Here is a 15,417-nt window from a genome sequence, read left to right on the forward strand (position 1 = left end):
CTCCGTATTTTTTGCAGTAGCCTACCATGGGGAACCTTATCAAATGCCTTACTAAAATCCATATATACCACATCTACCGCTTTCCCCTCATCAACCTCCTTCGTCACCTTTTCAAAGAATTCAATAAGGTTTGTGAGGCACGACCTGCCCTTCACAAAACCATGCTGACTATCCTTGATCACATTATTCCTATCCAGATGTGCATAAATCCTATCCCTTACAATTCTCTCTAAGACTTTGCCCACAACAGAAGTGAGACTCACCGGCCTATAGTTACTAGGGTTATCCCTACTCCCCTTTTTGAACAAGGGAACATTTCCTGATTAGTTGCTGTACTTGCATGTAAATGTTCTGCAATTCATGCTCTAGGACACCCAGATCTTGCTGTATTTGTGTTCTGCAGCCTCTCACCAATTAGATAATATGCTTTTTTAATCACTTCCAAAATGGGCAACTTTACATTTTCCCAGGTTATACTCCATTTGCCAGATCTTTGCCCACCCCCCTCCCCACAATCTAGCTATATCCCTTTGTAAGTTTATATCCTCTTCACAACTTGTTTTCCTACCTACCTTTGCATCATCAGCAAATCTACTTACCAAACTTTTGGTCCCTTTATCCGAATTATTTATGTAAAGTGTAAAGAGTTGAGGCCCCTGCATCAACAGCTGAAGCACATCACTTGACATCCTGCCAGCTTGAAAAAGACCCATTTATTGCACTCTGTGCTTCCTGATGGGCAGCTAATTTTATATGCATGCCAATATTAACCCCCACATGATAACTTGTTGATTTCAGCAATATTTTTTGATGTGGCAACTTACATGGTTTCTGAAATTCCAATACAATACCTCCACTGGTTTCCCTTTATTCACAGCTCAAGTTACTTTTTCAAACAACTCCAATAAATTAGTTTAAACATGACTTCCCTGTGACAAAACCATGTTGGGTCTGCCTGATTACCTTGAACCTATTCAAGTGCGCTGCTACAATGCTTTTCTCTTCTTACAAAGATTTTACTCTTTGGTGCAGTCACCTATTCCACTCAGTAAATTTGTGGATGCTTCATGGCATCTGACTGAAATTTGTTATTATTTTCAGGTGCATATTGCAATTCTCCTAGTGCTTGCTTTGTGGCAAGTGATGGTCATTATTTGAGATTATATCAAGCTGTTATTGATGCCAAAAAGCTTTTAAGTGAGCTTTCCAATCCAGAAATCGCTGTAAGTAAAAGTTTCCGTGTGCTCAATGCTCTTTGAGTATTACAAATATTAATTTCTCCTGAAGTAACTTTTTCAGTACATACAGTTTCTGGGCATATTTTGCTACATTTTGTGTGTATTTTAGCATGTTCAATTTTCATGGCATGCAGTAGATGTTGGTGATTTTTGCCATTCTACCTACCAACATACTTTGCAGAAAGATGCTGAGCTTGAACTCAACTTGCTCAGCAATTCTTGAAGGAATTGAATACACTTTTTTTATTTGATCTTAAGAGTATATTTTGTGAACATGTTCATCAACAATTCATTTTTTGAGGGAGGATAAACAAGAAAATTCTGATATTTGTTAATAGCAATTTCTTTTCCCTTCTACATGGTAGAGATTTGTACGTAATAGATTTGTACCTACAGGGATTTTTGATAACTGGTGCAACGTTGTATGTCACCATATTTATGGACATTTTTTGCTTTAAACAGCGGTTTCATTTGAAATTGTCAAAAGGCAATATTTTGAACAGTAATTTTCCTGTTTTTCATATGTTGTCACAGAAATTTGTTGGAGAGGTATTCAATATTGTAAGCCAGCAGTCAACAGCAAGACCAGGCTGCATAATAGAATTGGATGCAATCACTGAGCTTGTAAGTAGCTTTTTTTAACAAAATTCTTTCATTAGATGGTTGCTAACCGTGACAACATGCATTACCTATACCAAATTACCTTTGATAAGTTTATGGGGTGCACAGTGGCACAGCAGTTAGCACTGCTACCTCACAGCGCCAGAGACCCGGGTTCAATTCCCACCTCGGGCAACTTTGTGTGGAGTTTGCACATTCTCCCCGTGTCTGCGTGGGTTTCCTCCGGGTGCTCTGGGTCCAAAAATGTGCAGGTTAGGTGAATTGGCCATGCTAAAGTTGCCTGTAGTGTTGGGTGAAGGGGTAAATGTAGGGGAATGGGTCTGGGTGGGTTGCGCTTTGGAGGGTTGGTGTGGACTTGGGCCGAAGGACCTGTTTCCACACTGTAAAGTAATCTAATCTAAGTTGGTGGTGAGCCAGTGCCGAGAACTGCTGTCCATGTAATGTAGAGTCACCTGCAGTTCTGTTAGGTATGGAGTCCCATTAACTCAAGATTTTGACACAGCAGCATATGAGAACAGTAACGTGGCTCTAAGCCAGGAAGTTGTGTTGCTTGGAGGGGCCCTTGCAGGTTATAATGTTCTCATCCAATTATCACCTTTGTTCTTCTGGGCAGCAGAGGTCACAGGTTAGGAAGGTGCCTTTAAAGAAGTCTAGATGATTTATCGGAGTGCATCTTAAATGGTACGTGCTGCTGCTACTGTGCATTGGTGATGAAAGAAATGAGTGTTTAAGGTGACTGTTGCCAATCAAATGTAGTCCTTTGCCTAGTTAAGCTTCTTGATTGTTATTGGAATTGATGGCTCCAGACTAGTGAATAGTATTCCATCCCATTCGTGACTTATGCCTTGTAGATAGGAGAAAGTGAGGACTACAGATGTTGGAGATCACGGTCAAAAGGTATGGTGCTGGAAAAGCACAGCTGGTCAGACAGCATCCGAGGAGCAGGAGAGTTGACATTTCAAGCATAAGCTCTTCATCAGGAATGTCGTGATGAGCTTATGAAGAGAATTTATCAGGGCTGTGCGACTCTGGAACTGAGATGGCAGTGTAAACAAGGTCTTTGACTATTTTTAAGACAGTGGTAGATTGTTTTTACAAAAAGGAATCAGGAGTTATGGTGGTGGATGGTAATATGGAATTTGAAATAAAATGATGTGAACCATATTGAATGGTGGAGCAGGATCGTTGGGTTTAATGTCCTTCTTATTCTCCTGTTTCATGCATTCGTACGTTTGTGAATATGCTTGAAACATCGACTCTCCTGAACCTTGGATGCTGCCTGACTGGCAGAGCCTTTCCAACACCACACTTTTTGACTTGCGCCTTGTAGGTGGTGGACAGGTATTGAGGATACTCATCGCAGATTTTCTCAACTCCCACCTGTTCTTGTATCTACAAAGGCTGACCCAGATGAGTTTCGGCTCAATGTTGAGTCATAGAATGTTGCAAGCAGGGAAGTTTAGCAGTGGTAATGCCATTGAATGTCAAGAGGAGATGGTCAGTACTGTGTTGCTAGACATGGTTATTGCCCAGCATAGGTGTGGTATGATTGTCACTTGTCAGCCCAGACCCGACTATTGTTCACATCTTGTTGACTGTGAACCTGGACAGCTTTCGTCCATTTTTTCACGACTTCTAGTGTTTTGCACTTGTATTGCTGTGATAATTGTGCAAAGGCAGGTTTCTGTGTATGTGACAGAAGGGCACAACCACGTCCTATCCCAAAGTGTTTTGCAGCCAATGAACCTTTGAAATGTAGTCGCTGTTGTAATGCGGGAACTGCAACAAGCAATTGGGACAATGGTGTTTTCTTGTTTGAGAAAAATCACTCTGAGAATTACCAGAGATTATGCTTCATAAGATAAGGGATAAATAGTGGTCAAATACTAAGGGAAAGTTCCTTGTTCTACGAAATGTTGCCATCTGATCTTTTGCATCCACCAGATAGGGCAGAGGCCTCATTGAAGTAACACATTCAAAATAGAATATCTCCAGCAGTGTTGCATTCTGTTCTTGCTACACTGGGATGTCAACTGAGGTGTATACTTTTGTTCCTGGAATTGGTTATATTCTAGTATTTCAGGCAAGAGTGCAAAGAGTTGAATCACAACTTGTGGTTTAACATGGTAACATACCCCATTCTGAACTTAATTGATAAGCACAGAAATGGATATGGTAATTTGGGCAGCTATCAATTTTTTTTCTTAACTTCTCACATACAAATAAAGGGATTAATTTATCATATCATTCAGCTATCCAGAAACTGTTGTCTTTTCTAGGTCTTGTTCTCTCAATGCAGTGGACAGTGTCTGGGGAAGGACCAAGCAACAGTTCATGGTCAAGCTCCTCTTGAAGTAGGAAGGCATTGTTATTGATAATTGGAGCAAGTATAATTACCAACTGTTGAGGCTAGCCATTAATCGTCCATCAAACATCGTTGCTCCTTTGAGTTCCAGAGTTTCAATTACATGATAGACTGATGGCAGAGAAAATGACAAAGTAAACCCTGCACTCTGGGTCCACTGCTTCATGGGATATCCTGCCCTACTTGTACATAAATCTGTCAGTTTTGGCCTGTTCGGTTCCATGGACTCATACTTTGAGCAAATGTCATTCTTGAATAAAGAGAAATGTGACAATAACTGGTGCCAGTTTGATATTCCCATCTCCTTTTAGTTCAGTAAATGGATACCGCCCATACTTCACTGTAATGCCGTTTGTTCCAGGATCAGATAAGCTCTACTGATCAGCTGTCACAGAAATGCTTGTCAACTTTACGCTAAGACAGTCCATCATAATGACCTCCTAGCTTTTGAAAAGTTATCTTAAAACTTCATTTGCATAGTGGATACTGCATGCACATATTAGAGAAAAATACAAAAATAGCATACACCTATCTTTAAGTTTTTTTTTTAGAGCTTGCAGCTTGAGAAACAAGAATAGTTTGTTTGATGCCAGGGGAGTACATGTTTGTGTAGTCAGAAGGCAGTGACGTCAAAACAGATGGAAGAGATTCTTAATAATACTGGTCAGTAGAGTCAAGAACATATTCCATCAGTTTTTAAGCTAAAATACTGGGTTTTGTTAAGTGTCAAAGCAACAGATATGAATTTGAATATGATATGATAAACTTCCTAGGTTCAGCCTTGACCCTGTGGTAGCCATCACGCCCAAGTCAGAAGGTTCAATCTTTTCACCAGACATTCAAAATGTCGGCCAAACTTTAGATCGCTACTATTATGCAACGTTTCAAATGAGTTGTTAAACCAAGTGTCCTCTTGCCATATTGGAAAGCCCTGAGATGATTTGGTTGTACTCTCCACAGTAGAACAGGCAGTTCTCCTAGTATTCTGCTCAATATTTATCAGTAAACTAATATCCCTGAATCCAGATAACCTGACCCATATCACATGTAAGTTGGAAGGCCCTTGTATGCACATTCACTGTACTTCATAAGAAGAGACTGCACTTGAAACTGACTTCATTGCCTATAAAATACTTTGACATCCCAAGGTTATGAAACTGTTACAAAATAAATCAATGTCATATTGTTATTTACTTACTTGGTCATTGGCTTTGTTTTAGTATGGGAAAGAGACTCAGTTACTTCACGTCTTTAAGGAGGATTTTATATTAGTTAATCAACCCAAGAAAATGCAGCAAAAGCAAGGACAGACTTCTAATGAAACCAGCCCACAACAGGAAGCAGGTATAAATTCTTCAATGCAAATCCGCTTTTCAAAATGATAACAATGCTTTATTAACCAAAATTATTTTTGACAGTGGAATAGTGATATTTCTTGTATTTTGTTCTTTAATCGCAGTAGCAATTCTATGAAAATGTAATTTAACGTGCACTGTCTCTGCACTACTTTTGACTGTTTATAGCATAATACTATCGATGTTGCGTTACTTCTATTATGTTAAAATACAAGTTTCCAAGGTTACTGTTTGATAGCAACCATTTCACCTATAGAAGTGTTAAATACAATAATTGCTAATATTTTGGTGCTTTGCTGTATTTTATTTTTTTCTTCAGTGATGTTTTTATTTTGTTTTTTTGTTACTTTTGCAAATTAGGTTTATTTTTGTTTCCAATAAACATTTATCAGTTTTGGCTCCAGCTGCATCTATGGACAAAGCAGTTAACATTTTAAGTTGAAAAGCAAGTTCAGGCCAGGGAGGAGATCAGTCTAACATACTTCCTATGCTCACCCCTAGCCAAAAACCATGACCCTCATCATTCCCTCTTGGGCTTCCCCCAACAAAATGAAACCAATCATTTCTTCTTTTTCTTCCATCCTGTTCCCCAAGTCATGGACCCAGTCATTCCTCTCTTTACCTCCTCCAACACACTTGCATATTCTCTGTCGCTCTATTTGCCGTGCCCCCACCACCACCTCAATGCAGCCTGTCCATTGTGACCCCTCTGGTCCAATTTGATTCCCATTTACAAGACCTGTGCCTTTTATGTGCGCATGCACAGTGTGGAGTGTGGACTTTTGTACATGACATAACAATGTACACTTTGCCATCTGAGCGTGTATGTGCAGTCACCTCCAAGTTCTGATGTGACCAAACACTGCTTTGCTGAAAATTCTTCCGTGTTGTTTGATCTGATCATTCGGTTATAAAACCTTCAAGGCAACTTGAAGCAAACCTGGAGAAAAGGCAAATAATGCTTAAGCAAGTCCGCAGCTCAGGCACAATCTGTGCAGCAAAATAAATCTCAAGTTTCAACATAGCCTTTCCTGTCTTTCTACTTGCTTGAAAGCAGATACATCCGTAATACTTTTCTGGTACTAGAGGAAGGTTATTGACCTGAAACGTTAACTCTTTTTTTTTCTGTCTTTATGGCTGCTGACTCAGTATGTTGAGTGTTTTCAGTATACAGTGTTTGTTTAAAATTACCAAATGCACAGAATTTGCTTTCGGTCAACAGAAACTAATGAAAAAAACAAAAATGTGTTATGTTTCCCATGTTCTTACCAAAGTCATATAATGGATGCGGTATGAACAGCCATTTACTTTGTCATGGCTCTGCAAGAACAGTTCAGCTAGTCCCACTCCCCAATCTTGTCCTCACAACTCTGCAATTTATTTTCTACCAAAGTAATTATCTTGTGAACTTTTCAAAGTAGCTCTTGAAATGACTTCCACCACTCAGCAGATCATAACTACGCCCTGGATAGCAGAAGTTTCTCCTTGTGTCATTTCTTGTTTTACAAATGAACTTAAGTATTCCTCTGACTTTTGACTCATCACTGGGAACAGTTGCTCCCTAGCTGCTCCAACCAGGATTTCGAAAATCTGTGTTAAATCTCATCTCAACTATCACTTTCCCAAATTAAACAGCCCAGGCTTAACCAAATTATCCTTGATGTGGAGGTGCCAGTATTGGACTGGGAAGACAAAGTTAAAAATCACACAACACAAGGTTATCCTTGTAACTGTGGTGTCTCAGCCCTCAAATCATTTTCGTAACTATTTTCTGCACTGTCTCAAATGTCTTCATATTCTCCTTAGTGTGTGCTGCCCTGACATAAACACAGTACTCTTCGGAGTTGATCTCATGTTTCATGAAAGGATCACCTAACTTTGCTTTTATACTCTTTGTCACTTTTACAAAGTCTAGGATCCCATATTTGTAAACTGCTTTCTCATCTTTGCCTGCCACCTTTAATTTGTGTATCAGTAGCTCTTGCACCTCCTTCAGAATTGTCTTTTAGTTTTGTTGTCTTTGCACATTCTTGAGTGTAGACTGCATCACTTCGCACTTAATCTCATCTACTATTTTACCACCCAGTCCACATAGTTGGAGCTACCCTTTTGAAATCTCTTTGGAGCTTTGTGACTCTAAAAGTTGTTTGATAAATAAATTAGCTGCTTTTCTATTTGAATATTACTTAAGCTAGCTTTTTTCTTATCCCATACTCATTTGCTTAAGTGTTGTTAGTAATGACATTGACCCTGACATGCCTCAAGATGTCTTTGAAATTTGCTAAGGTGTTTGGTTTTTTTTTAAATTGCCACAATGTAAACCTCTTTTTGAAATTATAATAGATTTTACAAATCCAGTGTCCAGAATCTGCAATATTTGGAATAAAAACAAAATGCTGAAAATCCTGAATAGGCCAGGCAGCACCTATGGAGAGAGAAGAGTTAACATGTCAGCTCCATGATCTTTCAGTTCTTGGTTTGAAACATTGACTTTATTTCTGTTTCTGTTACCTAATTTTACAATAAATATAACTGGAAATCTCTGAGAAAAGGTAGTGATTCAAACAATAGTCACTTATCAACATAGTCCCATTTTAAAATTCAATTTGGCATTTCAAGCACTCTAAGCAGCTCAGTGGATTGGCATTGCATCCACACCTTCAACATTTGTTCCATCCATTAGTGACGTAGCGTTTCATGTAAATTACTTATTGCAATAACTCACTAATGATGCTTCAACAGCACCTTTCAAAGTTGTAGCCTCCACCAACTAGGTGAACAAGGGCAACAGATAAATGATTCGACGTTTCGGGCACATGCCCTTCTTCAGGAATGAGCAGAGAGTGTTCAACAGGAGAAGATAAAAGGTAGGGAGGAGGGACTTGGAGGAGGGGCGTTGGAAATGTGATAGGTGGAAAGAGGTCAAGGTGAGGGTGATAGGTCGGAGTAGGGTGGAGGCGGAGAGGTCAAGAAGAAGACTGCAGGTCAGGAAGGCGGACAGAGTGTCAGGATCAGGGGGTTGGGGTGTTGTTAGGAAATTTCAAGGAGGCAACCTGGAGTGAGTAGAGTGCCACTGGGATTAGTGCTAGAGCTGCAATTATTTATTATAGAGATAACACCTAGAATAACTTGAATAGTTTTATTCACCTCATCTAAGAAAGTGCGTCTTGGATTCACAGAAATGAACAGCAAGGAAACAGACCCTGCAATTCAACTTGTCCGTATTGTCCAGATATCCTAAATTGATCTAGTCCCATTTGCCAGCATTTGGCCCATATCACTCTAAACACTTCCTATTCATGTGCCAATCCAGATGCTTTATAAACGTTGTAATTATATTAGCCTCCACCACTTCCTTTGGTAGCTCATTCCACACACGCACACCTTCTGTGTGAAAATGTTGCCTCTTAGGTCCCTTTTAAATGTTTCCCCTCTCACCTTAAACCTATGCCCTCTAGTTTTGGACTCCCCTATCCTGGGGAAAAGATCTCGGCTATTCACTCTATCCAGGCTCCTCATGATTTTATAAACCTCTCGAAGGTCATCCCTCAGCTTCCAATGCTCCAGGGAAAATAGCCCCAGATTATTCAGCCTCTCCCAAATGCTCAAACCCTCCAACCTTGGCGACATCCTTGTAAATCTGTGCTGAACCCTTATGTAGGAATGACTTGGATGAGGGAAGTGAATGCAATATCACAGTGTTTGTAGATGATACAAAAATAGTTGGAAGGACAAGTGGTGAAGATGACACAAAGAGTTCACAAAGGGATAGAGATGAGTCAATTGAGTGGGCAAAAATTTGCCAGATGTAATAATAATGTGGGAAAATATGAAATTATGTATTTTGGCAGGACAAATAGAGGAACTGAATATTATTTAAATGGAGAAAGACAGCAGAAAGCTACAGCACATAGGGATTTGAGAGTCATTTGCATGATTCACAAAAAGTTAGCATTCAAGTTCAGCGGGTAATAGTGAAAGAAAATAGAATGTTGAACTTTCTTTCCAAGGGCTGCAGTCTTCTTCTTGACCTCTCCGCCTCCACCCTACTCCGACCTATCACCTTCACCTTGACCTCTTTCCACCTATCACATTTCCAACGCCCCTCCTCCAAGTCCCTCCTCCCTACCTTTTATCTTCTCCTGCTGAACACTCTCTGCTCATTCCTGAAGAAGGGCATGTGCCCGAAACGTCGAATCTTCTGTTCCCTAGATGCTGCCTGACCTGCTGTGCTGTTCCAGCAATAAAGTTTCAGCTTTGATCTCCAGCGTCTGCAGACCTCACTTTCTCCTCAACAGATAAATGAACATATCAAACCTTGCAAGTTCTCCTCCAAGTCACATAGCATCCTAACTTGAAACCATATTCCAATTTCTTCACTGTTACTGGATTAAAATTTGGGAGCACACTTAGTTAGTGCAGTGCGTGTACCTACACTGCATGCACTGAATCAGTTCAAGGATGCTGCTCGCTACTGCCGTCTTGAGGGCAATTAAGAATAAGCAATAAATGTTGGCCTACCTATTAATTCCCACATGTTAATGAATACAACTACAATACTAAATATAAATACAAACAAAAACACGTTGCTGGAAAATCTCAGCAGGTCTGACAGCATCTGTGGAGAGAAATCAGAGTTAAAGTTTGGGGTCAAGTGACCCTTCAGAACTAATGGTAGCTAGGAAAAGGATGGTAATTATAGGTTTCTATACAGAAGGTGGGAAGGAGGAACAGTAAACAACAGGAAAGAGAAATTGAGGAAAAGATTAGAGGCTGAGGGAGTTTAGAGATTAAAGGTGTCAAGAACAAGAGGCAAATGGAGTGGTAATAGTTCTGGAGAAGGACATTGGTCCAACGTATGTGTTAATGGTGGAATACAGATCATCTTTGACTGAAAGCAAGAGTATGAAACAATATGGCACGGGTGGAGGGGAGAAGGACAAATATCAAAACGGCATATAGAGTTCATTCTGTGAAGCTGTTGAATGCCGTGTTGTGTCGGGAAGGCAGTAAAATGCCAAATCAGAAAATGAGACATCGAGCTTGCATGGACTTTGAATGCAAACCTGCAGCAGGCTGAGGATAGAACCATGAGAGTATAACAATGGCAAGCAGTGGGAAGATCGAGGTTATGCTTGTAAACTGAACAAAGGTATTGAACCCAGTCTAATTTGGGAGACCAAAGGCAGAAAACTACAATGTGAGCAGCAGGTAGAGTTGATTGGATTGAAGGTAATACAAATAGTTCACTGCTTCAACTGGCAGGACTGTTTGGAGCCTTAACCAGTGAGGGGGAAGACAATTTAAAAAAAAAAATCAAGTGTTACACCACTGGATACACCACTTGACAGTTGGGGGTGATGAAGAAGCAGACCAGAGGTGTCATGAAATAAATGGTCCCTTTGGAATGCTAAAAGAGGAAGGAAATATGTGTTTGGTGATGCATCATGCTAGAAGTAGCGGGAAGAATGTATATTGGCAAAAATGGGTCTTTCATGGATGTGGTTCCTTTCGACCATAACGGTAGGAGTGGAGATCTTTGCTTAATAAAAGAGGAAGACCTTGCAAAAGGTGATATCAGAAGAAACTTGGAGAGTGAGAATCTGGGAAAATAGAATTGAGTCCTTTATAGGAGGAATGTGTGAGGAACTGTCATCAAGGTAACAGATTTGATGGCTTGTGATGAGTATTAGTAGGTAGTCTGCCCCAGAAAATGAGGACCAAGAAGTCTCTCAGAAGGAAAATGTCAGTTGCACTGGGAAGTTGAAAGTAAAATTGTTCAACCTATCCATTTCTGAATGAACAGGATGTGGTGCACATTTAATCATGAGTACACTGGAGGATGAGTTCTGGGAGGGGACTTGCGAACAGCTGAAACAAGGAAATTCCACATATCCCAAAGAGGTGTAACTAAGCCCCATGCAGGTACCCAAAGACATAGAGGTGCTAAGCTGACTGACAGTCCTGGAAACACTGGTGTGATGGTTCATGTCCAGGTGGGAAAAGAAGTGGTGTTTAAAAATTGATGCTCTTCCTCTGCAAAATAGAGATCAGAATGCCATGGCATGTGGTTTGACGACAAAATCTCGTTCGATCTGAATGAATAAAGTGCACCGAGTTTGAAAGGAGGTAAGTTAGAATGATTGAGAGGAACAGAAAGTATTAAGGTGGTTGATGTCATGCAAACAGTGCTTCTTGAAAAGATTGAGAATGAGTAAGAGTTTAGAAACAAAGGTCCAGGTGGAGAGAGGGTGTTGGAGATGGATGAAAAGATCTGCTAAACAATGAATGGGAGTGGACTCCTGTCCAAAGATAATTCGTGTTTCTTTAACATTTGCTGACGAACTGTTCTCGAGGTAATGATCCAAATTATTTGAACCACTGTTTATTAATTTACAGAAGAACCACATGATGGCTTTTCAGAAAAATTCTTTTTGGTGGTCATTGAACATAAGGAGAACAACCGCTCAGTATTGCATATGTGGCACATGCACCTGAAATCCGATTCAATATCTGTTGGTAAGTTCAATAATAAGTTAAATTGCCATTAATCTAGGCACTGAATGGAATTAACAAGTGTGGTTCAACGAACCAAAGCGGAACTGAATTTCCATAGGAAGGTATTAGAATCATGTAACCTCAAAACAGCAATTTTTGTGAGAGTGATAAAGTTTAGGTCATTCTCGATTGATTGAAGGATTTGTTCACTACTTCAAAAATTATGAATTTAGCAGCTTCTGTGAAACTTCAAAGGAAACCTCACCAACCTAAAGATATAATTTACCAATGTTGCAGTACCGAAGTGCTAATTTTGTATCCATTTAACTTTTAATATCACTACTGTAATCTCTTTGTTTTCCGACTGTTTCAAATTACTTATCCACGGACCTTTCATGGGAGATTTAGCAAGATTAGGTTATTTTCAAAACAAAAATGTAAAATTTAATTCCGTTAACCTGCAGGAATTGTCTGTTGATGAAGCAGTTACAAGTAATCAAACTTGCATTTTGAATTTGTGTTTTGTGGGTCACTTAGAAAGGAAAATTTGTCATCTTATATTCACCAGTGAATTTGTTTTTCTGGATGAATACCATTACTATTATGTTGACAGTGTCTTTTGTCTGTAATCACATTCTTTAAACAACAAACTCAGAACAGTCAAACCTAATAAATCCTTCTAGACTTTTGTTTCTTTAATGGTTCAGAATATATTATTTTCCAGAATATGATTTAATTACTGAGCACATGAAGCAGAAGAGACAGGTAGTTGGACATTTCAGGTGAATGAACCTTTGATCACACTACCCTATGTTAGTAAAGAGTCCTCTTTCTTATTTAAAAAAAACTCAGGTGAAAATAGGGTTCACCCCCAATAATGTGCACTTGGAGACCTATAAATGCCAAGACACACACTTTGAATGATTCAAGGAGCTGAGTGACCACTTCTCTAGAGCAGTTGGCGGATAGGAGCAGGAAAATAGGAACACAAGTATGTCGTTGAGCCTTGCCTGTTCTCCATTACCCGGTTTTTTCTCTCTCTCTCTCTCTCTCTCTCTCTCTCTCTCTCTCTCTCTCTCTCTCTCTCTCTCTCCCTCCCTCCCCCCATACCCTTTGATGTGCTTAGCCCTGAGAATGATATGTAACTGCTACTTGAAACCTTTCTTTGTCCTCAACTGCTTTCTCTGGTAAATATCTCTATAGGCTCAACGCTCTGAAGAAATATCTCCTCATCTCAGTCCTAATGGCCTATTCTATATCCTTCGACTGTGACCCCTGATTCTAGGCTTCTCTGTCATCAGGGACATTGTTCTTAGGCTTACCCTATCTAGTCCTGTTTGAATTCTGTAAGCTTCTGAGATCCACCTGTGACCTCATTCTTCGAAATTTGTGTGAATATGGTTCTGATCCATTCTCTCTCTTCTTGTGTTGGTCCTGCCATCCCAGAAATCAGTCTGATGAGAAATAAATGTTCACATCCCTTGAAAGAACTTTTAAAAATACTTAAAACTGGTAATTGGAGCAAGCACCAGTACTCTGGTCAAAGAAAAAGATGATTGGTACTAAGGGGAGAAATCCACTTGCATCCTCATCACCACTTTGCTTTTTAAGCTGGTGCAAATAAATGTGCAACTATTATGTAATTCGAAAATGCATTATTGGAATTCCCAATGTTTACTAGTTGATGCTGGGCCAGAATGTTTTGAATGTTGAGGTGCTGTGGCAAAAACATAAACAGTAGATTGACACAAATCCTGCTTGACAATTTTCACTTCTTCCTTGACCTTTGATCTGTTATGTACTGTATCCCATTTATCATATCCACTTATGTTACATGGTATTTCATGTTATGGTAGCAGATACAGTATAACTAGCACTTCGATAATACTGTAAACTGCCAGCTGCCTAACTAATAGATAAAAATACTTTCTTTTAGATCATGCTACTGAAACTCCGTTGTTATCTCCAGAGGATCAGAATGGTTTTGCCTCTGAGAAGTTACATTCTCCTTTCTTCAAAAAATACCAAGCTTGTAAAGCAAATTTGCAAAGCGCCAGTCGATTGGCATTGAGCTCAAAAAGAGTTTATAGCCAAGAATTAGCTCTTCCAGAAGGAGTGGAAATCACTAGAGTTACTCCCTCTGCAGGTTAGTCTTTCATGATTAAAATGCAGTCACTGTGAATTAGTTTAAATTTACTGTTTGAACTATTACTGCCAGAATTTGTACAGCTATATGCAAACAGTTCTATGCTTCAGTTGTGTCAATTTGCAAAGTTATTGCAACCAGAAATATATGTTGTATTATGCTTAATTGATTTGTTTGAGTTCAAGGTAAATTTGTATATCTTCATTTTACATGAAAGAAAAACAAACATTGATGTTAAACCTGAACCAACAAGATAAAAGGCTGAAGATTTATAGCAGTACTATTAATGTCTGAAATGCCTTTTGTTGTCATGTGTGTAAAAGATTCCTTGACAGCATTTCAAAGAGGAGGAGAGTTCTCATGCATGTGAATGCAAATATTTATCAAATACATTAAAAAAACAGATGATCTGGACAGTACTGCATTCCTGTTTCTGGTCCGTTATGTGTGCAAATTGGATTCCATATCTCCTAACTTGTACTGTGATTACACTTGTAAAACGTGCCTTGTTGACTGTAAAGCACTTAAATTGTTTCAAAAATTATAATAGCCACAATAAGGTTGGATTTATGGCCTGTACTTGTTAAAAATCTCCAGAAAACTGAGAGCTTACCTGTGAAAAGAAGAACATTTGTAGCAGAACCTCTGAATAATGTTTTTTTCAAGCTTTGTTGCATTTTATTTCAGTTAAGATGTAGTTTGCATTTTGGTATTAGCTTCTGTCTAGCTACAATGTAGACAGGAACTCAAGATGTTAATCAAAATAAACTTGTTCACTGCACAAACTGTGCAAGACACGAGTATTATTCTCCCCAATATACATAAGCTGGAAGTGGCAGAGGAGAGATATAATAGAATTTTTAAATCTGTTTTCTTTTGGTTTCCACCTACATAGTTTAAAAATCAAGGGCACTCTTTTGCCAGTCTAATAAGTCAGGAGTGCAACTTCTGTATGTGTGCAGATGGATCTCTGTAATACAATTACATATGCATGGTTGGATCACGGTAGCTATTTTTAAGTGGTGCATTTCATCTGTATTTGGAGCGCAACTCCTCTGGAAAACCTCAAGACTGACTTCCATTTCTGAGAATACTTTGTGCAATTCCCAGGAACTAGCAAAGGAGTTGAAGAAAGAATAAAATTAAATTTCAATGGAACAGATCAACTTAAATGTTTGCAATGCCCCAAAATTA

The 15,417-nt window shown here is 39.2% G+C and overlaps 1 protein-coding gene across 5 annotated transcripts in view; it reads left to right on the forward strand.

Moving 5' to 3' along the window:
* LOC122560620 (dmX-like protein 1) overlaps positions 1-15,417 on the forward strand; it is a 236,632-nt gene that overhangs the window by 95,248 nt on the left and 125,967 nt on the right. For all 5 annotated transcript variants that reach the window (XM_043711479.1, XM_043711440.1, XM_043711459.1 and 2 more), the window contains 5 exons: positions 1,102-1,223; positions 1,773-1,862; positions 5,445-5,568; positions 11,979-12,098; positions 14,014-14,223. In XM_043711479.1, coding sequence (XP_043567414.1) covers positions 1,102-1,223; positions 1,773-1,862; positions 5,445-5,568; positions 11,979-12,098; positions 14,014-14,223 — 666 coding nt within the window. The remainder of the gene's footprint in view (positions 1-1,101; positions 1,224-1,772; positions 1,863-5,444; positions 5,569-11,978; positions 12,099-14,013; positions 14,224-15,417) is intronic.

This window comes from Chiloscyllium plagiosum, chromosome 2 (assembly GCF_004010195.1).
Source record: "Chiloscyllium plagiosum isolate BGI_BamShark_2017 chromosome 2, ASM401019v2, whole genome shotgun sequence".
In the NCBI taxonomy this organism is placed as follows: Eukaryota; Metazoa; Chordata; class Chondrichthyes; order Orectolobiformes; family Hemiscylliidae; genus Chiloscyllium; species Chiloscyllium plagiosum.